Here is a 27,189-nt window from a genome sequence, read left to right as displayed (position 1 = left end):
ATATACAAAGACCAAAAAGCTTTTAAGAAACTCTAATTCTCTTGATGTTTGCTCTGAGGTCATTTTTGAAAATTTTAGTCGAGCTTGTTCTGTAAAACTTCCCCAAGCCGGTAGGCGGGCACAAACAGGTACTAGAAGTGTTTCACGAGGAGACTGTAGCCTTCTAGCCACCTCCCCTGCACGTGCTCAAATTATTTCACATGCTAGAATTCCATAACATTTCAAACTATTAAGGATAATTGCCAGAGAAGTGCCGTTTCTTCACCAAACATCCATTTAACAATAACAATATTATTACACTAACAAAAATCTGGTGAGTGAAATGCCTCCTCTAAAGGCACTGAAGGATCGTTCTAAAAATACAGCGCTGGCTGAGGAACAAAGACAATAAGGAAAGTGGAGGGGTCTCCTGAGAGGCTTACATTGGTTTTTCTGCGACAGCGGGAGAGATTGAGGTACAGAGAGACCCTCAAGTCTTTAAATGCCTTCAGGTCATCACCAAAGCCTTCTCTAGGAAACTTCCTCAGGGCGTACTGGTACCTCTGGGCCGCCTCTTTCATCTTCCCTTTCTGGAGGACACACGGAGGGCAAACGTACAGTGAGGAAGAACCAGAAGGAGAAGTGGAAAATGTGGGGGAGAGAAGCAGGGCAAGGTATTCACCAGATACTCCCACGATATCTGCTCGCTGGCTCAAGCCCTCCTCTCTCATCAATCACACATACAAGCTCAAATAACACACACACACACACACACACACACACACACACACACACACACACACACACACACACACACACACACACACACACACACACACACACACTTGTAGGGCTGTGTCTGTGAGGACATTCATCAACATATTACCTTACTCTAACCCAAGCCATATTCTAACACCATGTCTTAAGCCTTTAGAAGGTGTTTTTTTCAACCCTCCTGTTGTCTTCATTTACAGGCACCAAAAAATATTGTTTCCTTGTCTGAAAAAAAAAATCCAAAAATTCAGCAAAAAAATTCCCCAAATTTCTGAAAATCTGCAAAACCTTCAGGAAGAAAATTCCAATAATTCCTTAAAAGTTTTCCTTCAAAGTTTTATATAAAAAATCCCCCAAATTTAGCAAGAAAATTCTTGTAAATATTTCCAGAAAAATGAGTAAAAATCTTCAAAAAAAAAAAAAAGACATATATATCAGTAAAACGTCTAATATTTTCTTGAAGAACTGTCACAAAAAAATCAACTAAAATCCAGCAAAATTTGCTGGATTTTAGTTGATTTTTTGTAAATGTTCTTCAGAAACATTTAGCATTTCTTTTTTCCACCAAAAAATGTTTAATAATTTCCCAAAAATGTTGAAAATGCAGACATCATAAGTTTCACTATGAAAAATTTTTTTTCTCCCCCTAATGTTTAGACTTTAAACCGGGTCATTTTTGACCCGCAGGACAACACGAGGGTTAAATAAATAAAAGATAAGATGGTCCTCACTGCTTCTCACAAAGATAGCTAAACAATTACACGCTAACGACTGACACGTTTGTCATTCCAACTACTAAACTCAATCTGTAAAATGTCAGACATCGATCATGCCACCTCTGGGAAGTGGTGCCGAACATGCACATCTATTCATTTTCTAAGTTGAACTAAGCTACAAAAAGATAATACTTACTTTATTGTGCTCAACTGAATTATATCGTTTAATTCTGCCCATACATACTTAAAAAAAGACACCATCTTATAGCTTTGTGAATGCCTACGTCTGTCTTTAAGCAGCGGAACATCTCAGGAATATGAAACATTTTATTAATACGGGAAAAGTGCCCTTTACAGTTGACAAGAAGTGATTTCTGCGCCGGTTGCACATTACCTTGTAAAGCAGGTTTCCCTCCTCCATTAGCTTCTGCAGAAGAATGATGAGAATATCAGGCTTGGAAGTAGCCATGGCCCAGGCAGCGTTCCCTGTGGACGAAGAAGGCGTGTTATGTTGTCGTTTGTGGCGGGAACAGATGCTCACCGTATTCTCTTGAAATTGGTACAAGGTAAAGTTACCTAAAGATTGTACCTGATCGATCATAAGGAGACGTTCTGTAGCCTTAGTTTATTGAGAGCAGTTAAGAAAAAGTTAGGAGGGAGAGAGCGAAGAGAAGAGACGTCATGCGGCGGCAAGACTTGTCATTGTCGTGAAAGGAAAATGAGTTAAAGTGCTGTGTGACTATATACAATTATGTGTCATTCAACTTTAAATGGCCTCGTATTTGCAGCAGTAAATGCATGCAGTCTGCGCTCAGGGAAAACGTAAAGGTTCAGCCCATTACTAATTTTTTATTTTTTTTCAGAGACAGAGTGCACTGCAGATAAGCCGCAGACCCAGATAGCTTTATGAATGTCATTTGGGTGATAAGTCACATTCTTAAATTAGTCAAGCAGCACATGAGGGAGAAATGAAACTGACGTAGCACTAAAGTGAGGCTGCACACATACGCAGGCTGAACAGTGAGCGAGATGCAGGAATTTTTCCACAACATTCCACGGAATTTGCCTCAGCTTATTCTTAGCAACATGAGATACTGAGCAAGACACAAACAAGCTTGACAGAGACAAAACAGTTAGTGTTTACTGTGAAAGAACTCGGTGCCCTATAGACAGTTTTGAGGGCTCACAGACCTAACAGTTACCAAATGGTGTTTCACAAACCGAGCATCTCCACACAAAGCTACATGTTGGAAATAAATACAGAAAATGCTCTACACTTTTAGCTGCTTTTACACTCCAAACAAATAGACATGTTCTTACCCAGCTTGGCCCCCTTCTTCAACAAAGTCACCACCACCGACGTGTTTCTACAACCTATTGCCCGATCCAGAGGCCTCATCCCACTATGGTCCACATGCTCTATCACTGCTCCTCTTTCCACCAAATACTGGACCTACAAGAGACCGCAGACAGTTAAAACACACACCAACAATGAATCCACAGTCAGGAGCTGGGCTAACACGCAACGGTATGTGTTCAATAACGGCACTGGAATGTGTCTGGGTGACCACTTACGGATGTTTTCAGTAAATCTAAACCAGTTTCACTCACAATCTCCGCATCTCCATAGAAAGCAGCGAGGTCCAGGGGAGTTCGTCCATTTTTGTCTGTGTGGTCGATGACCGCACCTTTCTCTACCAAAAACTGCACCACATTCTTATGTCCTTTTAAACATGCCCAGCTCAGGGGCATCAGTCCCTCCTTGTCCATCGAAGTTAAAGATGCACCTTTGAGACACACAATAATCATTAAGCACTTCATAACAGCACACACTGTTAATTGAATGCATTCAGCTAATGGGCGTTCGATGCCTCGGTGCATTAGACTAATTAGTGGACGCTCTGCAGCTCACCTTTAGAAAGCAGAAACTCAACAGTACTCAGGTGACCCTCACAGGCTGCCACCATGAGTAGGGTCCTGCCCTGCTTGTCACTGATGTTTATGTCAGCACCGTGCTGCAACAGCAGCTCTGCAATCTAAGAAACAGAAAAAAAAAGGTCAAAGAACAGCTAACTCACCTCCAAATAATTACAGTCCTTCTAAGTTGGGTGTTTACTGTTGTGATAAGTTAAAAAAACAGCAGTTTCGACTTATATGAAAAATAGAGACCCCATAGTAAGAATTCAAAGCAATGAAAGTCAGTACTACTTTTATTACGGAGATAAAAATCTGCATTTTTTCAGTACTAAATATGCTCAGCTATATTTTTTGTGACAAACTTGATAACATTTCTGGAGAGAAGGTCTGCCATTCTACAGACGTGTTGTCTTTTTTCTTAAGAAACTCTTGTGTGATTTTGGCATGATGTTACGGAGCTCTATCCAATGTCAGATCCCTCTTCTGTCAAGTTTCTGCAAACTGGGAGCCGTCAAGACAGCCAGTATTTTGGTATAAACACAGGAATACATTTTTGCCATCTATAAATGTCATCTCCCCAACAGCTTTTGCACTCATTCAGGCCAATACCATCACACTCCCACCTCTGTGCTCCAATGCCAGGACTATGCATCCACTGTGGTAGTCCTGACCAGGTTCACACAAACTCCATCTGAGCAAAAACAATTCTGTCTCGGTCTCATCTGACCAAAGAATGTACTGTATTTATCAAGTTTCTTTTCATGTATTTTTTGCAAAGTTTGATCTTGAAGTTCAATGCTGAAGAGCAGCTAAGGTGTTTATCTTGGGTGCAGTTTAAGGAATTTCATGTTATACAGTGTCCTTCACACTCTGGCCTGTCACGGAAACTAAGATTTCCATTGAAAGACATTGTGTCAAGTCTGAAGCACTTGGCTGACCGTTTTTCAGAGCTAAACTCTGACAGTAGCACGTTATATGTAGCGTCACTTTAGAGAGGACTGCCATGGTAGCTCTTATTAGTGGTATTATCGCTTTTTCTATACCTCCCGATTACTGGTACAACTGCGCCGCTGACCTTATCGTAACCTTTTTCATGTTTGTGAAGTCTCACAATCAGATTTTTCAACTCTTCTTCTCTAAAACTGCAAAAGTTGTGATGTTCACAAGTCATTTTTCAAACATGGTAATGCAGTTGGTGTGATATGTTGTATTGAGCTTCTACTTTGGGGTCTGTATTGTCAATATAATCTCAGAAGTGTCTGTTTTTGATTGCTTACAAGATGAAATACTCAACTTGCCAACTTAGAAGTAATACAGTCATTGAGAAGTGATGTTACCTGCAGTCACTTGACATGTAAGTGATTTTTTCACAGGGGTGCACTTACTTCTGTTGCAGAATGTACTACAGGCTATTTGGATGAGGTTCAGAAGAAAAGCATTACGGTGTAATTTTAGTTTGCAGCAGTGAGGTTATTGTCACTTAGCAGCTCTCACCTGCCAGTGTCCCTGTCTGACGGCACAGAATAGAGGAGACACCCCCCGCCGGTTGACCTGCTGCACCACCGCCCCCTGCTCCAACAAGAAGCTGCAGACCTCCATCTTTCCCCGGCCAGCTGCAGCTGTCAAGGCTACAGTGAGGAGAACAGGACACGCACACACATTTGTTTACGCTAATGTAGGAATGACTTCTTGCTTAGGTTCGTCCAGAGGAACCAGTTGAGGTGAGGATACAGTACAGTGCTAAGATAAGAGAGGAACTTTAAACCACCCCTCTTAACAACACTCAGCTTGAGAGGACCATGTATGGCAAAAAGATTAATGAGCACAGCATGAAGTGTACACAGTTTTACGCTGGTAATCTGCAGTATCCCACATCTTTTAGTAGGCCTTGAGTATGTGGAAAATGGAAAGCTTGAATGTAAATACAGACTCCAATTAACAGAATGTCTTCTGTCTTTTGCAAGAAATTAATTTTAAAAAATGAGCAGAGAAATGCGAGCTAATGTTTGGTGCTAATTGAGTTTAAAAACAGATAATTATAGTTATGCTTATTAAACTCATTAAATTCATGCCTCAAGTTCCCTAAGCATAGCAGAGATGGGAATTCAGTCATTTTATGCATCAGTAGACAAACATTAGACAACAAAGTCAAACAATTCCGTTAAACACCCATTCTTATTACACTATGCATCTTTCTCAAACCAAGATTAGCTGGAATTAACCGTCTAATTAGTTTTAAACAAAGCAAAAACAATAATCAAACACTGTATTAAACAGTTCTTGTAAGGAAAAGACAGATTCTTGAAATGCTGGATGCTTACAGTCAGTCAGCAGACGGAGCGGTCTTAAATGAGTGCTGGTTATCCAAACAAAGTGAGATCCGCCGAAAAGAATCAGAGCAGATCTGCTCTCACATTCACCTCCGAGATTTAAGGTACCGCTGAGTCTCCATATCTGACTGACATCATCCATCTGGATGAACAGCCATCAGAGCCAAACAACCCCACCCTCCATCTGCTCAAAATATGGATATCCTCACACACTGCACAGAACAGAACAATAACTCCCAGCAGCTAAATTTAGCCTGTTTGTGCTCCAGGGAGCAACATTAGCAGCACTCGGGATGGTCCTAGGTTACAAAGAACACAGAACAGCTGGATGGTTTTGTTGATGTGTGAGAGCGATGCCTGTTTTTGCACAACTCATTCTATTCCTCGAAGTTCTTCAAGCTTAGCGCAATTCCCATGTATTCATGCCAAATTGGTACCATTTATTCAAATCTTCAGTGTTCTCACCAACTTTTTTTTCATACTAGAGCATCTCAAAATTTCTCTTGTTTGAAATAAAGAGCTCTTTTCTGGAACTCTGATCATTTATTTCTTCAGTGTGATATGCTGCTTCCTTTATCTTCTGTTTTGAAAGCTATTCATCAGCCTTGTCTCAGAACCCCTCTGCCAACTCCTCTAGCTCACCTACAAGCTACCTTGACAGTGTCTTGCGGAGGAGACTTTAAATCACTGTCTGATAGTAGATTTACAAGGTAAACGCATAATGCCCCGTTCCACCACCACTGCACCACCAGACGAGAGAAGCCCAAATAAAATCAACAGCAACACACAAGTGAAGATTTGCAGATTTAAAAAAAAAACAAAACAACAACCCTGGAACATTTTTCTCCAACACTGACAAACACCTACAAGTATTCTTACCCATAGCTGGTGATATTTCAGTTTGCTCTTGCTTCTGTTGCAGCTGCTTAGTCTTCTAATACTTTTCTCAAAGTCAGATTTAGTATTCAGAAATTCATTAAAAAAATTCAATTAAGTGTGATTCAAGGCTTGATAAAATGTCAATTACAAAAGGCTCCTGGAAAATTTTAAGAAGCAACACAGACATTGATTTGTAAAATGGCAACTTAAGCAGAACACACACACTCTAGGTTTTGCCTCTACCTTTGAGGAATTTAAATGATGTCTGAAAACAGTTTCTTTTACTTCAAATATACAGACTCAGAAATGACAGAGTACAAACTAGCACAACTTCTAAGGCTTAGGAAGGCTTATTGTAATAAAAGTTTTTAATTTTGCATTTACAAGTGTAGTAGTTTAAAATGCGCTTCATGAATATCAACTATTTCGTACACGTAAATAATTTGCAATAATCTGGAGACAAGGTTTTCATTTAAAAAAAAGGTAAACTGTGTTGGTCTCAGCAAAAGCACAGTTGTTTTAGGAATAATATGCAATTGTTCTACAGCCACCTGAGCATATCCACAAATACAGTAGCTGTCTCCTACCTAAAGCTGTTCTGTGATTATACAGTCTAAACACTTGCATTGTATATTCAGTGTATTCACTGCTTGTCTTCTTCATTTAAGCCTCCTAACTACTAGAAGAGGCAGTCACGCTTTCTCTAATACCTGGAGATCACTCACTCCTGAAGTCGTGTGTTGAGAAGCACTAAGAAAGCCTCATCAGCATGGGCAGAACATGAACAGCAAATCAAAGACCAATATACCAATTAAGAGCGAATCCATCATACTGGAGACATAAATACTCAAACATATGAAGAAAAATGATAGAAATGCTCACTCAAATAAAAGAAACAGGGTTTAATTTAAATGGATTACTGCCATGACAACATGGTCTAACAATAATATTCAGAGTAGTAATCCTCTTTTTACTGCATTTGTCAGAAAAAGTAGAACCAAAAACGCACAAATTACAACACGGTATGTTATTTAGAAGTGATTGCACTTTAGCAGCATAAACATTTGTTCGTCTTAGCCTTGAGCCAGTCCTGCTGCTGTGTGTTTACAACAACTAGAAACTAGAATGACTCTGTGCTGTTAAATTACAGTTCTTTGAATAACAGGGAAGCGTTTTGCATCTTAAGAGGGGATTTTAAAAGATGGAGCTTGCACAGATGTACAATCCAATCTGCCTCTATTTAAACACGGGAGACAGCGGACCGATTTGCATCGAGATGTGATATTTCGCTGAATTTTAAATATGCCATAAAGTTTCACAGGTTGTTATCCGAGAGCCGTTTCAGAAACAACAACGAATGACCGGTTTTCATGGGGATATTTTGGAAACTTTGTCAATTTTTGAGATTGTCTGCATGAGAGCAGAAGGACTGGGTTATTAAACCTGCGGCTGAAGAGTACAAAAGGGATTTGAGGTGAAAGCGTGATTTAATATATTGCTCAGTGCTAATCATTTCTGGTGTTTGGATCGAGTCAACATGAGCTGAGTCATTCTTGCAGTCTTGTATTGAACTCCATGCAGACAATGCTGTATCTCTACCTGCAATACACCACTGTAAATATGCAGAAATATTCCCCCGTTTTTGACTCAGTGGGCTGAAATCTAGATTATGGTCATAATTGTGTTTACTAATCTGTTCCCTCTGAATAAAGATGAGCCTGGTTCTCATTTTAAATTACTGCCAGGTGGTTGCAAATATACTTGAATATGCCAAAGGTTTAGGACTCGCTTTGTTTCAGGTCAGTGGCGCCACAGCTTGGCACAGTCCTGTGACCGGCTATTTCATTATTTATGAAGCAGTGCCAAGAGGTGATGGCGGTAATTGAACATCCACTTTATAAATAGAGCTGAGAGGTAAATAATGGACAGCTACAGGTAGCTCCAATGTTTATGAGAGGTTGATTACTATTTAGGCTCCAAACTGCCACTGATTGGTTGCATTATTTCAGTGATAAGTGTTTTGAAGATAGTGATCTAATGCACTTTCGTAATGGTACTCAGAGGGATAGCTATAGGCAAGCAAACAACTAGAGGCTAATAATACGTGTGACGTTTTCATAGCAACATTTGCACAAGTGTATTCATACAAGCAGCTACTATCAGTATCACTGAATCTTACTTTGCTCCATTAACATCTGATTTATATTTCTGGATATTTCTGAGAGGCAGTCTTTTTTCCCAGGATTGTAGAAAAAAAAATCTGAAGTCCAGCAGTCAATTAGCAGGGCACAAGCACCACTTAACCACATTGTGGACAACCTCTCCACTAAGAGGCTGACCTACATTCCTGCAGCATCAAACCTTGAGAGCTAAATCCTCCTGGCTCAGAATTGAGATGGACACAAAGAGACTATTCTTAAAATTCTCATTTTTAAAAATCTATTCTTGTGTGAACACACAAAAAAAACCTCAAACACTGTTGTCAACTAAGGCAGGATGTTATTTGAATATTTATAGCTCTAAAGCACTTAACTCTTGGGGCAGAAGCTCACACAGAAGATGAGAGGCAACATTTCAAACGTGTCCATCATTTCGACATATTCTACACTAATATACTAACATCATCAATAATACTGTCGCTCTCATATTGGACGCGTTTAGAATTTGCATAAATTATCAGAAGTATTTTTAGGACCTAAACAGGTGACTGGAAAATAAAGCACAGTTCTGTTTTTGGTTCATCTATATTTAGTATGTGGATTTCTAGAAAAAAAAAATAGGCTGGTGCTTGTGGAAAAAAAAGAAGGTTATGACCAAATATTTTTGTACATTAGTGACAATGATTGTAATATCAATGCAGAACATTTTTCAGCACAACACTTCTAGAAAGGCAAAAAAAATAAAATAAATAGAAGTCACAATGCCTGGGCCTTTCAGGCAGGTATGGTCTTGCAGTCTACTGTGTAATTTATGTCGAACTACTTTCATGTACACGTCTCACACCTGACAGCCACATCCTGCTTTTACGACTTTATGTTGTTTCCTGCTATGCCATTTGGCTTTTTCTTTACACTCTTTCCTCTGTCCATTTCAAATGATAGTAAGCCTTCTGAACCTGGAAAGTATGTCATCTTTAAAAATAATTGCCAATATATCCAAGCTACAAATTGCAAACATAAAAAGAATCGTCAGATTGACAGTTCTTGATCTGTGAAGTGCCATTCTTTTGCAAAATGTAATGAAAAGTAAGCTTAAAATCATGATGTTTTATTAAAAATGTCGCTTCTGAAAGCTCCCCCAAAATAAACTGTTCACAACAACCACATGTGGTAAAAAACAGAAAACTCTGTGCTTCTTTTTGCAACTGTGAAGCCAGCAATGGCTCAACTGAACTGAACTGAACAGAGACGTATGAAAGTAAACAATTGTAGGAAGTATTAAAATATCTATGGTATGTAAAGCCATAATTTTTTTTACCAGAATAAGTCGCAACTGTTGGCACTTGGAAAATGTTGCACGTGTTGATTCCAAGTTTTTTTTTTTAACTTTTGTAAAAAATGCAATTTAAAAAAATCAACTTAATACATGCATCATGCACAGAAGACATTTGTAAATTTTCTCTGCTTCTAGCCATGGTTCTGCTGTTCTCATGGAGGGGCTGGAATTTTTATTGCAATGGAAAAAAATAAAAGAGTAAAAATGTGAAAGGAGCAAACAAAAGGCCAAGGAAACTGCTCGGGTTTCAGAGGCTTGATCCAGCTTTCAAATAGCCTACAAAACCTTCTCCGATAACGAGGTTAAACTAATAGCAACAGCTACCGGCACACATTAAATTTAAGTGCGACACATGGTTAAACAATTATTATTCAATGCACCTTGTATCCTAAACGTGAGTAGAAATGTATAAAACAGATGCTGGTGGTAGCGTCTTAACATAAAGCACACGGGGAATACTGTTGCTGAAATCCAGCGGCTTGTTGGAAAACAACTCTTCAAAAGAAATGCTGTGCTGACCAAACTGAGTGGAATCCCACACAACAACGCGTAACACTTTTACCAGAACATACAGAACAAGAGAACTTATAACATCCATAGAAATATACACACATTTGGGCTGAGTGACCTCTGCAGAGAACAAAGAGCATCGCTGTGCAGAGCAAAGATGCAGGACTTTCCACTGCAGCATTCAATTACAGCAGTGTGGTCCAGAATGCTAAAACAGCAGGCGATAATACAAGAGAGTCATGTAATGCAAAAAGATTGATGAGAACATACCTGTCTCTCCCCACAGAGTGTCATGACTATCAATTTGCACAGCATGGTCATTATTCAACGCCAGCAAGCCCCTCACAACCTGCCAAAAATAAACGGAGATTAATGACGTACCGTTTCAGCATAAGATATCAAATAAACCTTCGAGAGGTTACAGTATACAAAATGCAAATTTGAAGCAGAATAACAACGAAAATGTGATACCTCTATCCAAGCAAATGATTAGAAATTAATCTCAGTAAAGCATAGAACTTATGGACCCTGAACCGCCATATGAGGTTATGTGAGTTGGGTCCAATCTGATTAATAGCTGAACTTTAACAGGGTCTCGTTCTACATGCAGGTTGACAGCTTAGCTTGGCCCAGTTCTGTTATTCGAAGCCAGGCCTCGCGATCCCATTCCAGCTAATGAGGAAGCCAAAATAAACCCCGACTCTACATCGCACCTGGGCAGCTAAACGCACTGCGCTGTGATTGATCCCCGAATCCTGCAATCAAGACATGCACCGCTAAAAAGCACCTTAGACTTTAAGCCATCATCGCTGAGAACACAATGTGCTCAGATTTTATCTATAGTTCGCTCAACTCTTTAAAAACTCAGAAATTCTTTGTGGAAGGCTGCTATGAAAATTTTATGTGGAATGGAATTTCTGCCATACACAGGGTGGATTTTGTATGTGTGGGTCATTCGACATTTTTTTCTTTCAAATACAGTACAAAGGAGGACATAACAACCTCACCTAAGGTCTTATTTTAATAACATCCTCAGGTTCATTAATTGTTTTTATGAATGCAGAGGCCTTTAGTGTGTGCCAAGTAAAATATGTACATATATATGTGTGTGTATCAGTCAGACCTGTGTGTGTCCCATGCTTGAGGCTGCAATCAAAGCCTGCTGCAGAGCTTTGTTCTTCAGAGAGCAGTCCTGCTGCTGCCCCTCAGCACTCCATTCCAGCTCCAGCAGGAACTGAATAATCTCAGGGTGTCCTCGCAGTGCGGCATGGACCAGAGCACACTGGCCACTCTTATCTACATGCTCAACCTGGCAGAAATACAAGATTCTTGGTTTTAAGCACAGAAACGCTGAAAAAAGAAGTGCTGCATCAGTACAGCAGATAGATATCTATCTGGGCAGCTAGCCATGGCCTGAAGTCCAATGTGTGTAATCACAAGGTAGACAGTTAGAGCGATAGAGTTACAATAGCAAACTCCTCACCTTGGCCCCCCTCTTACAGAGCAGCATGACTAGTCCCAGGTGTCCTGCAGCTGCTGAGAAGCAGAGCGGGTTCATACCATTTTCAGACACAACATCAACACTGGCACCAAACTCGAGCAGCAGCGAGGCAATTTCCTGATGACCGAGGTGGCACTGGACGCAAAGCACCGGGGCGTTGTTCAGGACTTCTGTGCGGTAATTCACGTTGGCTCCACCCAGCATCAGCAGACGGCTTACCTGATTAACCAAATGAAAATGCAAACACAGACAGGTGGTGTTGGAACAATGTTATCAAAGTATTACCATCTGTACGCTTGTATTACCTGCACACAATTCTATCTCATATTGCATTTAGAAGCTCTTTTATGTAAATGCCAAAAAAATATGTCATATTTCCTTTAACTAAATTGAAAATACATGTAATGGCCAAAATTATGTAATGAAAGACTGACATTAACATGCAAGACTTAGCTATATTTAACGACCTGCAGGGTTACGGACAACGTTTTTACTGGTAGTACTGGTGCTTGTCACAGGCATAAAACATCGCTCGCTCAACATTTGTTTATCGATAGACACTAAAAATTACCAATGTTTCCTAAACGCCCCACATTGCAGGCTGTGGTAGCTGCTGCTTGGTAGCTGTGGTGTTTTGACAGGTGTGTGGCTACAAATTACTTTGAAAAGCGTTACAATGGGGCATTCTAATGACAGACTGGACCAATATGAACCAGAGTGATTTTTCTCTTTTCTTTGAATACGCTCCGCATTTCATGAGAAAACCGCATTTTTAAATACCACAGAACACCAAAGCTATAAAAGTACTACTTTCCACCACTGTGGTTAAAACAGTAACTGTCTGTGCCAGTTACTGCGACACAAGCACAGCTTATTGATCATCATGCACTAGCAATGCAATGCAACCACTTGAAATTTTAACCTGCACACTCTCAAAAAAAAGGTTGCAAATGCGACCAATTTGGTGGCAGTCTGGAACCCTGACATGAATCCTTATGCACTCACTGTTTAAGTTAAGACAATAAATCTTTCGCTCTTATGACTCAAAGATTTCTAGATGACTTCAGTATATCATTGACTAATTTAAACAGCAGCAGAATTATCCGCCTGCATTTCACTTCATAGCTCACTGTGATGCCCCTTCTGCCCCAGTTGAGTCTTGAGATTTTTCTCCAAGCAAAGGTCAGACACCAAATAAAGTGGTCACAATCTACTGAATGCAATTACTACGCGTGTTATTCTCTTCCATGATGAGGAAATCAATAATAAACGCTTAGCCAAACAGAACCAAATGAGTATTCAACAACACGAGATGAAACTGTGTGTTATTTGTTGGCTCCTCAGTAGAGCAAATTAAGAGCGAGGACAGAGCAAGGTCATTCTGTAAATGCCTCTGAGTGATTTTACACGTACACACAATAACTCGCAAATAGACAACAAGTGATGGAACCCTGCTGAAACAATAACGCTAATGGCAAAGAAAAACGGAGGATAATTTCGCTTCAAGACAGAATACATCATTTTGACATAATAGCTTTCCAGGAAAGGCCAACGAGTATGTCCCCTCAGAACACAACTTGAAGGTGGTGCATAGGCAGTTGTCTTATGGTAGAAGCGTAATAGGCTCTACTGCGAAAATTAGCATCAGTCAAATTAGTGATAATAAAGGACCGCTGATAATTACCCTTCCCTGCATGGAACTGCAGAAGCAACGAATTAACAGTGAGGGGTTAAAAGTGTAGCTGAACGTCTAGATTAAAAAAAAAAATGCAGCCAGATTAGAAATTATGTTTAGCGTAAAAAAGTTAATTTCTGTATGACTTTCTGTCCTTCGTTTATCTTGCAATGACCTTTTAATACACATTTCCTATTTTCTTCTTCCTGGTCACATGTCATCAGTTATCTACTTCCCAATTTCCTCTAAACACTTTTAATTTTCCATGTTGCTTATATTAAAATGAAATTGTCTGGGCAATATCTGGTGGATAATTGGCTATTCACTCTGTGTAACGGGGGATTGACTATACCAGTCTGGAAAAAGTCAGTCACTTCATGTAAATGATGTCAAGCAACGAGAAAAGTTATTTAAAGGCTATATGAAAAAGAATACTTATATGAAACTAAAAACAACAGCCAAGACTGCAAATCCATGACATTGTATAAATTACTTTCCAATTTTAACACCTAATCAGCTGTTGGACTGATTGTTCCACAACCATCTGACACACAGAAGCTGCAGACGACACAGAGAACATCTTTACCTTGACATTGGGTGTGTACAGGTTTCTCAGAGAGGCCAAGGCTGCAGAAAGGCCATCGGCACTGCAGCTAATCCACAAAGCCTGCAGCACACTGGATGACACGCCTGTTTTCTTGCTCAGACCCTGCACACACACACACACACACACACACACACACACACACACACACACACACACACACACACACACACACACACACACACACACACACACACACACACACACACACACACACACACACACACACACACACACACACACACACACACACAAATGCATATATGAATACACAAACACGCATAAGTAACTTCAGAGAACCTGAGCTGCACAAGCTGTCAGTGTTTCTCTCTACATCTCATGGCTTATCCTCTGGTTACCCATTGTCACAATATACTAGTACAAAGTGAACACCAAGAAATTCCTGCAAAGGGTGGATTTCAAATGAGGATTAATGTGTAGAGCATGTAGGCTTCATAGGTGTACCTTGAATATGTGTGCTTTGAGGATGTGATGTCCCAGCTCCATTGTCTGCTGACGGTTGAGTTTCCCCTCTTGGCGGGATAACATGAACGCCATGAGAGCATGGCCGGTCCTGGGTTAAAAAACAACAGATAAGACACTCAGCTGTCAGGACTAAGAATGACTGTTCATTTACTTATTTATTCTGGTGATGAGCAGCAGCTTGGCATTATCACGGACAACTATTTTATTCTGTGCTGGTTTGAATAAGTTTTGAAAATGCTGGGCAATGCCCCACTGAAGGATGGAGAAGAGTGTAAAACCCCTGGGTTCTCCCATCCTTCACTCTGGCACTCTGGCACTAATTAATGCAAAACTTCATTAAAAGCGTATGCATGATTGCAGATCACTTTGATCTGGTTAAAATTCCCTCCATTTGTGCTCAGGCACAAACAGAGAGGCACTGCAGCAAGCTTTTGTCTGCATGTGCATCTCCTGAGCCAGACTACGAGTCTTTGTTTTTTTAATGATGGAGTTGGACGGCTGTGAATGATCAGAATATGAAGCTCAGCTCTGGTCCATTCAGAGACATTATTGTGTGAGCAGAGGTGAGCAACAGGGAGGGGAAAAAAAGCAGGTCGAAGTGACATCATTCAACTTATTAAGTGTTAATGACTAAAATCTCTAATATATTTGCAGCTCCAGAATTACAATTAGGTAGCACTACTGATGTAGATGAGCCTGTTTCACAGGGCAAGAAGAGCACGGCAAGACAGTCATAGCTGGAATACACAACAGATTCATACAAGAGCATGCATTATGTAAATGTTTAGGTTAACATTTCCCATACTGAATTATTCACAGTTTTGAAAAAAATACTTTTATTTTAGTCGGCTTCTTGAGGTCTGATTTAAAGCTTACTGCATGTACAGTAAACACTGGTGGAAGCACACACTAATAAACGTATTATTTATAAGGCTTTAAATCCAACCACATGTGATTATACATTTTCAAGTAGTCTGTTTATAGAGGCACAATGTAGTGCGTGTCAGTAGCGTCCTTGTAAATAGTTTTTTACTCGTAATGAATTGAAACGTTGCTATACAGTACATTAAGAACTGCATTACAAAGAGATGGTTGTTATGATTGCAGTAAATACCTGGAGCATCTCAAATGCAATTTCCATCTCAGAAATGAATCATGTTGTATTTTTTGATTAGAGCATTCTATCCATAACACTTACCCATAACACACACACTAATCACTGTAGTTTACTTTGCATTCCAGACAGCAGCCATGATTCACACATTTCACACAGCTAAATGCAGAACCACACTGAGATGGAAAAAGTTCAAGCACAAAATACAGAATTTGTTTGTACATTTGTCTGAGTCTGTTGTTTTTACTCAAAGGGACACAACTCAAACAGTGCTCCCGGCTGCACTCAAATTACAGTTAGGACATTCTTCATTAGCATTACTCCAACTTCTGCAGATTGTTCGAGGTCTATTTGTGATGCATTGCAAGAATATTTTCTGAATGCATTACAGACTTGTAATGCCTGTAATAGAAGCCCATAAACATGAAGGAGAGCTACTGAGTCATAGCATTTGCTTACAAAGCAGGGGACTGACCTGGGGTCACAGAGGAAGTCCGTACTCTCTCCATCAGCTCTCCACACCAGCCACTCTCTGAAGGAGGGGTGGCAAAACATCCGTGTCTTGTCCCGCCGTTTGATGAGGAAGCATGAGAGCAACTCCATGCGTTGTTGAAAGTCCTCCCATTGGAGCTCCCCTTGGATGAAGCCGGCGTTGATGGCCTGGAACAGCTGCTCATCAGTCAAAGGGTGCAGTGAAGCAAGTGCCACATTGAGAATGGGCAGCGAGCGCTCAAAGGCTGAATTGGTCATGAATTTCATGTTGCACTGTAACTGGTACAGTTCAGCCAGGGAAACGGGCACGACTTTGTAGCTGGCACTTTTGATCACAAGGTGTCCCCTCTCAAACAGGTCCAGGGTGAGTTTGAGATACAGGTAGGAGCCCTGGCTGCGGGAGATCAGGTGGCTACTGAGCTTGCCAACTGTGAGAGGGTCTGCTTTGCCATTTAGGTTAATATTGTTCATGATGTCCTTGCTGCCATTGATACGGTATTGGATATATGCATTTAGGTCGTTGCTTATCTCTTTGTTGTCAGAAAAATCATCCAGGGAGATCTTAGAGAAGGGCAGACGGCTGGTGATCTCCTATAGAAAAAAAGTAAAGGTGGTCAGTGACATATAAAAAAACGTAAATTTGAGCTACTTCATTTCTTTCTCATTGAAAAGCTGCCTACATTAATGGAAGAATGTAACAATACAATCTCAGACTCAATAAGTAATATTCTATTTAGTTTCTGCAATATAAATTATATTCCTTAATACCACCGCAGACAAATAGAAGCATTATGAAGAAAAACATTCTTTACATCCTGAGCTTCCATTTAAAAAAAGATATCTGCTTGTGTGTGTTTATTATCAGCTGAGCTTCTTTGAACAGTAGGGAACCAAGCACGCTGAGCTATCAGGCCAAGGCAGACACTTGTTACTGTTGGAAATGTGGCTATGAGGAAAACAGGACTGGGAAACTGAGTATTAAGAGGCAGGGGATGGATGGGATGGCGGCTAGCAGGCAAGCAGAGGTCTGAGCCAGAGCTTACATTTCAATCTATGTCCTGGGGGTCGGAGAAATCAATGCACCTTAATCCTCCAATCCTCTGCCTGTCTGAGGCTACAGAAACATTGCCTCAGCGAGATAACACTTCTCTCTTCCTCATCATGACAAGCTGCAGACACATTCAGACACACATGTATCCCCACATGCACAGACTCAATGAAATGTGCGGACCATAATCCACAAGATAGGTGAAGTGCAAGCAACACCTCACAGATATGCCAGATATTAGTCTGGCAGGCAAAGGCCAATGTTCTGAGCCCCTTCTCCAAGGTGAGATCCTATTCGTCTGGACAAAGCACAAAACAACAGCATGACACTTTCATGTAACTTCTATGCGCAAGTATGGTTTTGTGACTGCAAATAAGAAGTATTCTCATGGCTTTATCTGCAAGAAGAGTATTATCTGGCTTCACAACTGCCATATAGAAGATTCCTCCTTTTATGTATGCATCAAATTAAGAAAGCCAGTGTGATAGATAAGCTTTATTTATCCACTGAGATCACACACAAACGAAAACAATCACACACATTACTAAAAATATGAGCCAGTAGGGCCTTAAAGTCAAGGAATTAAGTGTCTGTAACTTCAAAACCTGGTGCAGCTTATCCCAGTAGCACGGTGTGAAGAACAGGAAACCAGTCTTTCTCAGTTCAGAGTTTGTGTCTTAGAAGCTCAGAGAGCAAAACCTTATAAATGAAGACGCAGGTACACTGGTGCCTTCTAGATGCCAGCGATGCTCACCCAACCTTTTCATTTAAGTTAGAGTGCTGAGTGCAATAGCTGTCTGCAGTAATGAATGTAATGGCACTGTGGCAGACAGCGTCGGGTGTTTAAAGTGTAGAAGCACCAGCATGAACATTCAGTAATCCACTGTAGACAGTATGGTGGCTTGTATACAGTCTTTCCACAGAACTGTTTTCAACAAAGTGCACTGAGAGCAGTCAACTATAATATCCAACAAAATCTTTCCACATCATAAAGTGATTGTGATGAATTAATAAAAGTGTATAAGAAGTGAATACAAAATATCCCCATTACAATATATTGATTTAGCGCACACAGATTTTGCCAAGAGCTGAATAATAAACGGTTCACAGTTGCAGGATAAAAATGGACTAAACTTGCTTTTTAATGCAGTGCATACTGATGGGCAGTACTCAAGGCCTGGCTTCTGCCTGAGCATTAATAACATAAATTTTGGATGTCAGTCAGCAACCACATTATTATCCCAGGCTCAGTGCTTCATCCCAGCAAAGAAAATCAGTTGTCGTGTGGCTCATCGGGCATGTCAAAGCCTCAGCCAGTGCGAGTTCAATACAAGCCCAGAACATCTCTGTAACTGGGCAACCCTGTGTCACCAAGCTAGTCGGCTCAAAGTGATTGACTGCTCTTTCCTGCCATGCAGTCTTGATTCCTGGGTCACTGCGTGTCAATTCTCTCTTGAATGTTCCTGGATACGCTCGACTCTATAGCGGGTGGAATATGACAAGCAGGAGCAGCTCAGGAAAACCTTTCAACTTTCACAATTGTCAAAATTTACAGGGTCTGATGTCAGTTAGTGAGCGTCTCGAGAAGTGGCAGCAGATCCAACTTGATGTCTGCTACATTAGATAAGAGTTGTTGTTGTTTGTTTTTTTTAAATAAGCTCAACTACTGTAAGACCTGATTATATTTCCCATAATAAAAACTGTTTTTAAATGACAGTGAGCATTCTGAAATTTCCCAGAAAATATCTATCTGGCAAGAGTAAACAAGCTCAGTGCACAGTTTTTTAGTAATGATTTCTTCCTTACCAGCAAGTTTACCCGGACAGTGACCACCAGTTTAAGCCAGGAGGGGAACTTGGTAATGATCTTAGTGATGAAGGAAGCAATGGTGTCTCCGTAGTCAGGCTTATGGAACTCGGCTTCATTCAGTCCATCTATCAAGATAATGTGGTCCTCCTCTGGAATTCTCCGCTCTGTAAACACGTATGAAAACCACCAATGTTAAGATAACGTGCCGTGAGGTGCAACTCGTAGCAGTATTACCTCAGCCACAATGTGATGTGATGAAATCGCAAAGAGGAGCTTTATTTCACTGCAGTAAATAAACTTGGCTCCCTTAAACATGTGGTGAGAGTGAATAATACGGGGAAGATTCATCAGCTATCAAGCCACTTCCCCTTTTCAAGCCCCAATGAAATGTCAAGCTACATTTGCTCTGTAAATAAACAGTAAATATTTTCAGTGGCAGCTGGTTGAGGTCCTCTGTGAAATTAAAGAAAATAAAAATGGTGCTGGTATTTGGCAAGCATGAAAGTCTTATTTGGCATTCCTGTAACATCGACAAACTTGAGCATCCTTTTTGTCCAAAGCAACTTGGCATTCAGTCGTTTGCGCGAGGACATCAACATGAATCAACACTTCCAGAAAAGAATACTTAGAAAGACAACAGTACAGAGAGGTACTGTAAGTGAGGCAAGCAGGAATCAAAACTGCCAACTTCTAAGCTCTGCTCTCTGATTGGATTATCAAATCTTACGAAGTGAGGCATCGATATCCTGTACTGTGACGGCTATCTCTGTAACAATAATAATGTTTTCAGGGAGATTTTCCACCTGCAGGGGTTTCAGATGGCCTTCAAAACTACAAACTAGAACATCAGACAAGTACGCACACTCTGGAAGAATAACACAGTAAATGGGCAATTTGGGACACAATTAAAGAAGCCCACGTGAATGAAATAACAGAATCTAAGGCTAAAATGTTTTACCTTTACGAAGGTTGGCTAATGGCTCCAGGACTCCCCTCCGGAAAGCAGCCATAGGATCTTGGACACAGGAGCGCAGACTGAGCATGCTCTGGAGGTGGGGCTCTTTCAGCAGCAGCTCTCTATATGCACTGAGCTGATGTGCTCTGCACAGCAGGGCTGCGATGCTATGTACAAATTCTGGTACCAAGCAAGTGTATGTGTTATCTGCCTGGCAATAATGATACGCCACCACCTGGAACACAAAGGGAAAAATAGACAAACGGGTGACGGCAGGGTTTTTGAGATTTAGGAAGAATCATAAATATGTTAAGAGGTATAGATCAAAAATGTAAATTAGTTTTGGCTTGACAAACAATAGTGCAAAGCTGGTAAGATTGAATTTGCACAAGTCAGCAACTCTGGTGACAAATATGATGCCTTTCTCATACTTTTAAAAAAATACACATAGCCTCCAAAAGGCCACATACAATTCTTGAACTAAGTTAAGAACATGCTTTTGTCCACAAAGAAGGGATGATGAAGTAACTGGGCAATGGCTGACCACCTCGGATAAACTCTTTAAATTGGAGCCAGTAGATCCCGGGTGGAGTTCTAAAAGAAGAATGTTCTGTGTGTGAGCAGGCTGCTGCAGTGTTCCAAGGAGGTCTGATTTAATAGGAAAGAGAAGGGACAGAGGTGGGAAAGAAGGGAAGAGAGAGGCCCTTGGGATGTATGACTCTGTACTAATTACAGTCCAACCTGGAGGAGCTGACACACTTCCAGGGGCAGCAGGAGGAGGAGCAGGTGACCTGTTCCTCTGCTGGCTCTACCTCTGCTGCTGCTGCTGCCTATTACTCAATCAGCAACGATGACCAGCTCCTGGAAAAGTTACTGACTAAAGCCTTGAGGTATCAGGCTTTTCAAAAGAAGTTTTTAAGTGTGCTGTGAATTAAAAATGTTTGGACCTAACTTTCCGCCAAGCCATACCACTCAATTCTGAATGTGTGTATATATATCCCTCTATGGTTTAAAAAAAACAACAAAAAAACAGAATAGATAGAATCCATGTGTGCTAATAAATACACCAGAACAGTTGGTCAAAGTTGGCTATGAAGACAGAGCGAGATAAGAGAGGACTGTAAGACTTACATAAGCAAACAAACAAATACAACTCCGTCATCAGCACGCATACAATTGCCAGCATTTTCTTCTTTTGCCGTCAACAATTTTAGAGGTCTGGAATTAGTTTAGGGAGGGAAAATATGTGGTAGTCAGTCAGAGAGAATTGAAACTAAATTAAACTAAAAGAAAAAGATTACAACTGATTCACATAACCTTTCTAAAACTGTCAAGTTTTACACCGCAGTGGGCTTTCTGGTGCACAGAATGTTTGCATACCTACATTAAAAGTGTTATCCACAACAAAAAAGATTGTCATGTGGTGGTTTATCCCAACATAAGCAAATGTCGGAAAGAACACTGACTGTGGAAAATAGTTGTATTAGATCATATTATTTGTTACACACGTTGGCGGTTTTATCAGAAAGATGTCGTAACAAAGCAACAGAAGAAAGCTGATGAACCGTGGCCGGCAAAGGTGGAAAATTAAAATAACTTGATGTTTGTATAACACAATAACTCTTGATGGGCATCGTAGTGCATCGATAATGTATTATAGCATACAAGCCATGGAGTCAACTGTCCCAAAGAGCAATATGAATTTCACCACATGATGCAACATTCTGCAGTGAACCTGCAGTAGTTAATCTACAAGCATAACAAATAATTTATGTTGAGAAACAATGCCTCAAGTGCGTTTGTGTGATGGAAGCAAGATAGAAAACTTGTGATACACCATAAAATGTAATAGCCTCTGTGCCTCTGTTATGAGAACACTTTTAAATCAATGATTAAAAAGAACTGGCAGAATTTGACAGAAGCTGCTCAGTGTTGCATCAGTGTTCACACATCACAGGAACAGAGGCCCTGTGAGAGCGCCTATTGGAAACACTTTACACAATAATTGGCTCAAGAGATATTGCTTGGGTTTTACAGACATTTAGATGAACCTCGGTGCATGAAGTTGGCTGCCTGGTGCATGAATCGTCCCATAGGCAGAGGCAAACTGTGCAGCATTGGGCTCATGCACCATGTCACTACTTAGGAGGCATCCCTGACAGGCTAAGTGTGTTAAACCCTGAAGGCGCTACAAGGACACACGGCTGTAACAAGTAACATTGATATAAGGGCAAAGCAGGGTAATGGCAGATGTCCAGTCCAGTGAAAAAGTACCATTAAAAGCCATCACCCATCAAAGGAGCTTACAGTGTGCAATTACAAAGCTATTCAAATCAAGGAAATGTCATTGAGAATAAGGCCAGACAATATAAAAGCTAAAAAACACAGAACGATAAAATGTTTCATTTCTGTTCATACTGGTAATTGCTGGCCACTTTCAGTTACCTTTTTTATTGCATCAAAAACTAGCAGAAAATGTCTTGTTTTGAATTTAACTGCTCTATTTTAAATTTAGGCATTTTAGCCTGTTTATCAAGGTGCACAGCTAATAGTTTTAATGCTCTCACAAGAGTGACAAATAGAAACCGGAAAAAAACACAAACAAAAATGGTTTGCATCTGATGCATTTAAGTGAAACTCTATTAAAACTGTTCTCTTATTGCTTTTGATCGGCTGTCTATTACCTGATGCATTGCTACTGTTTTATCATCCAGGCCAATTTGAAAATCACAAATCTCCGAAACACAGCACTCCCCAGTATTCCCTGTAACAACTGTCAGCAGCCGTAGCAATGCCAGAGTTATTAAATGTGACTTTCAGTCAGCTGTGAATATTTCTAAAATGTACTGAATATGCAGGAACTGCATGCTTCAATACTCACTGGTGTTCTTTCATAAAGCGCATACAAGAACAGGTGGAATCAATAGTCAGAAACAGGACTGAGGACCAAAATGGAACTTTCTTTAGACGTAGAGTTAATAACTACAAAACAAATTGACATCTACAAGCAGTAAATCCATGAGTATAGTCAAAATGCAGCAAGAATATATTTTTTTACTTGTACAGTGAGGATTTGTCTGCCCACAGAATACTTTTGTTAGAGAAAGAAGCGCAGAAATATGGTCTATGCCTGGTATGTCTGTTTATATCTTTGCTGCCAACTCTAAAGCAGACAGGTGGTGTACAATACTGATGAGAGTGGAGCTGACCAAAACACAGAAACATTCAAATTATTCACTTGCTACTATACATAAACAAACTGAAATATGCTTTCTAACATTGATACTTTCTTTCCAAGACATGTATGAGAGGATGCATACCAACATCTAGCCCACTGTTAGATATGAAGCTACAGCCAGCAGCTAATTAGCCTCAAAAATACTAGAAACAGGGGGATGCAGCAAAATCCACAAACCAGAACTCAAAAATATGTCTGTTTAGGATGTGCAAAAAGTGCAACAGCAATTTGTTTACCCTGAAATTATTCCAGCTTACTTTGCATCTGCATAGCCTGCAATCCCGATAAACACACCATACAAGATATAAAATCAAACTTTTTAGGAGTTTTAATTTTCAAATTATGTGTGTCTGCAGAACAAACAAACAACCATTGTAAGTTAAAATAAATTACCTTGTCAGTGCTTTTATTTAATTCAAACTACATCAATCTGTATAAGTTAGTTACATATAGTTTCATGGCTGTTTAATTGTTGGTACAAATTGCCTTATATTAGATTTAAATGTTTAGTAAAGATGACCTAACTGCCAAGACTGTGGATACATTATAGATATATGTTGAAATAATAATAACCTGGTTTGCTTTATTCATTCAACTCTTTTAATCCTTGATGGTTGAATAAACTGAATGGCTTCTTGGAACCTGTGTTTAAAAATGCACTCCTTATCAGATTTCTGTGAGCAAACAGTATCATCATAGTTTTTTCAAAACGTTTTAAAGATATTGTTTGGGATGGATCAATATCTGCTTGAGAAAATTGTGTTTCTCATTCCAGGTTACTTTATTACTGTGATTCCTTTTGAATGCTGAGGTACGGCGTTGGCTACAGTCATACCTTTGCAGCCAGACGTTTGACAGCCTCCTCCCTGCGTCGCTGCATCTCGGGGGTTCCTGGGCAACTGTTGGTCCTCAAAGTGTTGGTAGCACTGGATGGTGGGGTGGGCTGTGGGGGCTGGCTCATAGGAAGTTCTGTGCTCGGTCCCGCAGCAGCTGAAGGACACAAGAAAAGACAAAAATATAAACTAACATGGTTCCATACGAGTATGTCATTTAATCAGTTTAGAAAGATTACTTGTCATTCAAAACTGGCTGTATGTCGTCAAGACAGGCCAATGTTTGTGAAATCAATTTTACATTAAGTAAGGGAAATGGATTTTATATTTAGTATTTTCTCAGTTCCTTTCCACACTCTTCGAGCCATATTAAAATGAAAAAATAATAACACTGACTGCAAACGTGCAGCTCATGTAGCGCTCACATCCAAATCAAATACTAAAATTACTTACTTTTAGGGGAGGCACTGGGACTGTTGGAGGCAATCTGGCGCATTCGTCCTCCGTGGCAGCTCAGTGCTACAAGGCGGGAGATAATGGCCGTCTTTCCATAGCCCACGCTGCCCACCACTACAGCGCCGCAGTTCTCGGTGGACTCGCTGGCCTTCAGGACATCTTCCAGCTGCTGAAAGAGCCAATCTCGGCCCACGAAGACGGAGTCTGTGGTGATGCTGGGAACCTCAAACAGCAAAGGCTTGAGCATGATGTCCACAGGTTTGTAGGGGGCAAAACGCGCTATGGAAAAGGAAGAGCAAATTGCAAAAATTCAAATTAGAATTGTACCGTTTTTATTCAAATAAAAAACAGAAAATTTACAGCATCAGAAATATTACGTTCATTAGTTTGCCTTAGGTATTAATCTCACTTTTTTTCCCAAGTCATCAATCATTTAACAGAAAACTTTGTTCCTTTTAATGGCGGCCTGACGCTGTTTTACAGTCTTAATTTACCCCAGAATAAATTAATCTTTCATCCGTTACAATCAAACCTGCAACACTGTAGCTATCTACCAGTTTCCAAGTAAAGTATCTCAGTCACCACAGTGTACCACGTACATCAAAAATCTAGACATTGTTGTTGATTAATGGTAACATGAAATCACAATAAACGTGGACTTGAAAGAGGACTCTATCTGGTCCTCTTTAGCCCTAATTCGATCTCATGACACTTCTTTACTCTGGAACTCTTGAAGCTTTGATCCCACTAATACTGGTATCACTTCAACCACTAACACTAATGCTGCCACTACTGCTGAAGCTACTTTAACAACATTTATCGCTACTACTCCTGTTTATGGATTAACTTGTATTTCTTTTTATCTAAAATAATATCTCTGATTACGACTGTATTGAAAAAACAAATATTCCTTTTGGAGAAAATTCATACAATAGCAAGCATTTTTCAGAATCTAACAACTGCCTGTAATGCTTTACAGATTTAAATAAACATTCATTTGGAACTTGTAAATATGTAATACTTGAGCAAAAAGTTGGCTGCTGTAAACTTCATGCACAAGATGTATTATTGGGAAAGCAACCAGGCAAATATGGATGACAAATACAAATATAATTCTTTTAAAAAAGGACAGAAAATTAGTCAGGACATTAAAATGGTGGCTGTTCACTCTCCTTTATCATGTACTCTCTATTGTCACTGTATTGAACCAAAATGAATCAACGATAATGGTCCAGAACAAACACAATTTATGAATTCTGCTGTGGATTAAGGTTCGGAAGTAATTTCAAGTCATTTTCTGGAGTACACACAATAAATACTGTGTGCTTCAAATGCACCAGACATATCCTTCCTCCTCTCTCTTTCCCTCTCCATTCATTTCTATCCAGTGTCATTAACTCTGTGTCTTCTCTCTCTCATTGCTTGTGCTTTTCCCTTTTTGCCCTTTCTACCTCTGTATCTCTCTGCAGATATCTCTGGCTTATCTTTTCTCTCTCTGCTCTCCCTTCACCCCAACTGATCAAGACAGTCCACCTTGAATTTGGTTCTGTTGGAGGTTTCTTCCTGTCAAAAAGCATTTTTTCCTCACCATTATCACCAAGTGCTAGCTCGAGGGGGGACCGCTGGCTTTCTCTTGATAATACTCTAAGACCGTCACCTTTCACTCGAATTGAAGTGTTGGCCTTTTTCTGTAAAACTACTGATAACTTTGACCTGACTTTTTGCTATAGCTATGGGGCCATCTCTCGCTTTCGCCCATCATTCTTAACCCTTTACGCTTCAGTGCTTCGTAGGTGTACCGCCGGCGGTACACCTACTAATTTGCATAGGAATTTCAAGAATGTCCGACGGCTGCAAACCCGATTATATAAACACTATACGCCGATGGAAAGCTTAGATTCTCATGAATCCGCCGGTATAAACCACTTTCAGATGCGATTACCACAGCGGGTGAGAAAAACACATTTGTCCGACAAAAACAAATATTCATCCATCCGTTCTCTATACACGGCTTCAAAGCACACAGCGCGACTCACATTTCCGGGTTCATTATTACACACAGAAAAAAAGATTCCACAAAAAACGGCCATAATCCGACCTTTTACATCCAGACAACACAAGCCAGTAAACTATTTTGTCCAAAACATGTCCTGAAGTCGGTATAAAATCCACGAATCGGTCGTTTTCAAGGAAATGCACCTCGCGATGTGCGTCCAATATTCCCCGTATTTTTCGTCATTTTTTAAATTTAAAAATAGAATATTAGCGATTTTTTTGTACTGAAAACGGCTGGAAATGACTGAAGCTTAAAGGGTTAATTCACTCAAGCCTAGATAAAAATCCAGTTAGTGTGAGATTGTAACATCAAGTGGCAGTAA

General features: G+C 40.1%; 1 protein-coding gene across 3 annotated transcripts in view; it reads right to left on the bottom strand.

Annotated features, from left to right (window-relative positions):
* Positions 1-27,189, bottom strand: part of tanc1b (tetratricopeptide repeat, ankyrin repeat and coiled-coil containing 1b) — a 109,271-nt gene that overhangs the window by 3,320 nt on the left and 78,762 nt on the right. For 2 of the 3 annotated variants that reach the window (XM_022218483.2, XM_051958586.1), the window contains 17 exons: positions 24,809-25,090; positions 24,358-24,512; positions 20,288-20,519; positions 19,327-19,493; positions 16,456-17,063; positions 14,846-14,954; positions 14,363-14,485; positions 12,084-12,320; positions 11,724-11,909; positions 10,871-10,949; positions 4,881-5,014; positions 3,382-3,505; positions 3,081-3,256; positions 2,790-2,922; positions 2,059-2,088; positions 1,864-1,955; positions 423-569 (listed from right to left, as the gene is read on the bottom strand). In XM_022218483.2, coding sequence (XP_022074175.2) covers positions 423-569; positions 1,864-1,955; positions 2,059-2,088; positions 2,790-2,922; positions 3,081-3,256; positions 3,382-3,505; positions 4,881-5,014; positions 10,871-10,949; positions 11,724-11,909; positions 12,084-12,320; positions 14,363-14,485; positions 14,846-14,954; positions 16,456-17,063; positions 19,327-19,493; positions 20,288-20,519; positions 24,358-24,512; positions 24,809-25,090 — 3,014 coding nt within the window. The remainder of the gene's footprint in view (positions 1-422; positions 570-1,863; positions 1,956-2,058; positions 2,089-2,789; positions 2,923-3,080; positions 3,257-3,381; positions 3,506-4,880; positions 5,015-10,870; positions 10,950-11,723; positions 11,910-12,083; positions 12,321-14,362; positions 14,486-14,845; positions 14,955-16,455; positions 17,064-19,326; positions 19,494-20,287; positions 20,520-24,357; positions 24,513-24,808; positions 25,091-27,189) is intronic. The other variant, XM_022218491.2, reaches the window with a different exon arrangement.

The sequence above is a fragment of the Acanthochromis polyacanthus genome, chromosome 14, assembly GCF_021347895.1.
Source record: "Acanthochromis polyacanthus isolate Apoly-LR-REF ecotype Palm Island chromosome 14, KAUST_Apoly_ChrSc, whole genome shotgun sequence".
NCBI lineage: Eukaryota > Metazoa > Chordata > Actinopteri > Pomacentridae > Acanthochromis > Acanthochromis polyacanthus.
This window is presented reverse-complemented; position numbering and strand designations above follow the sequence as displayed.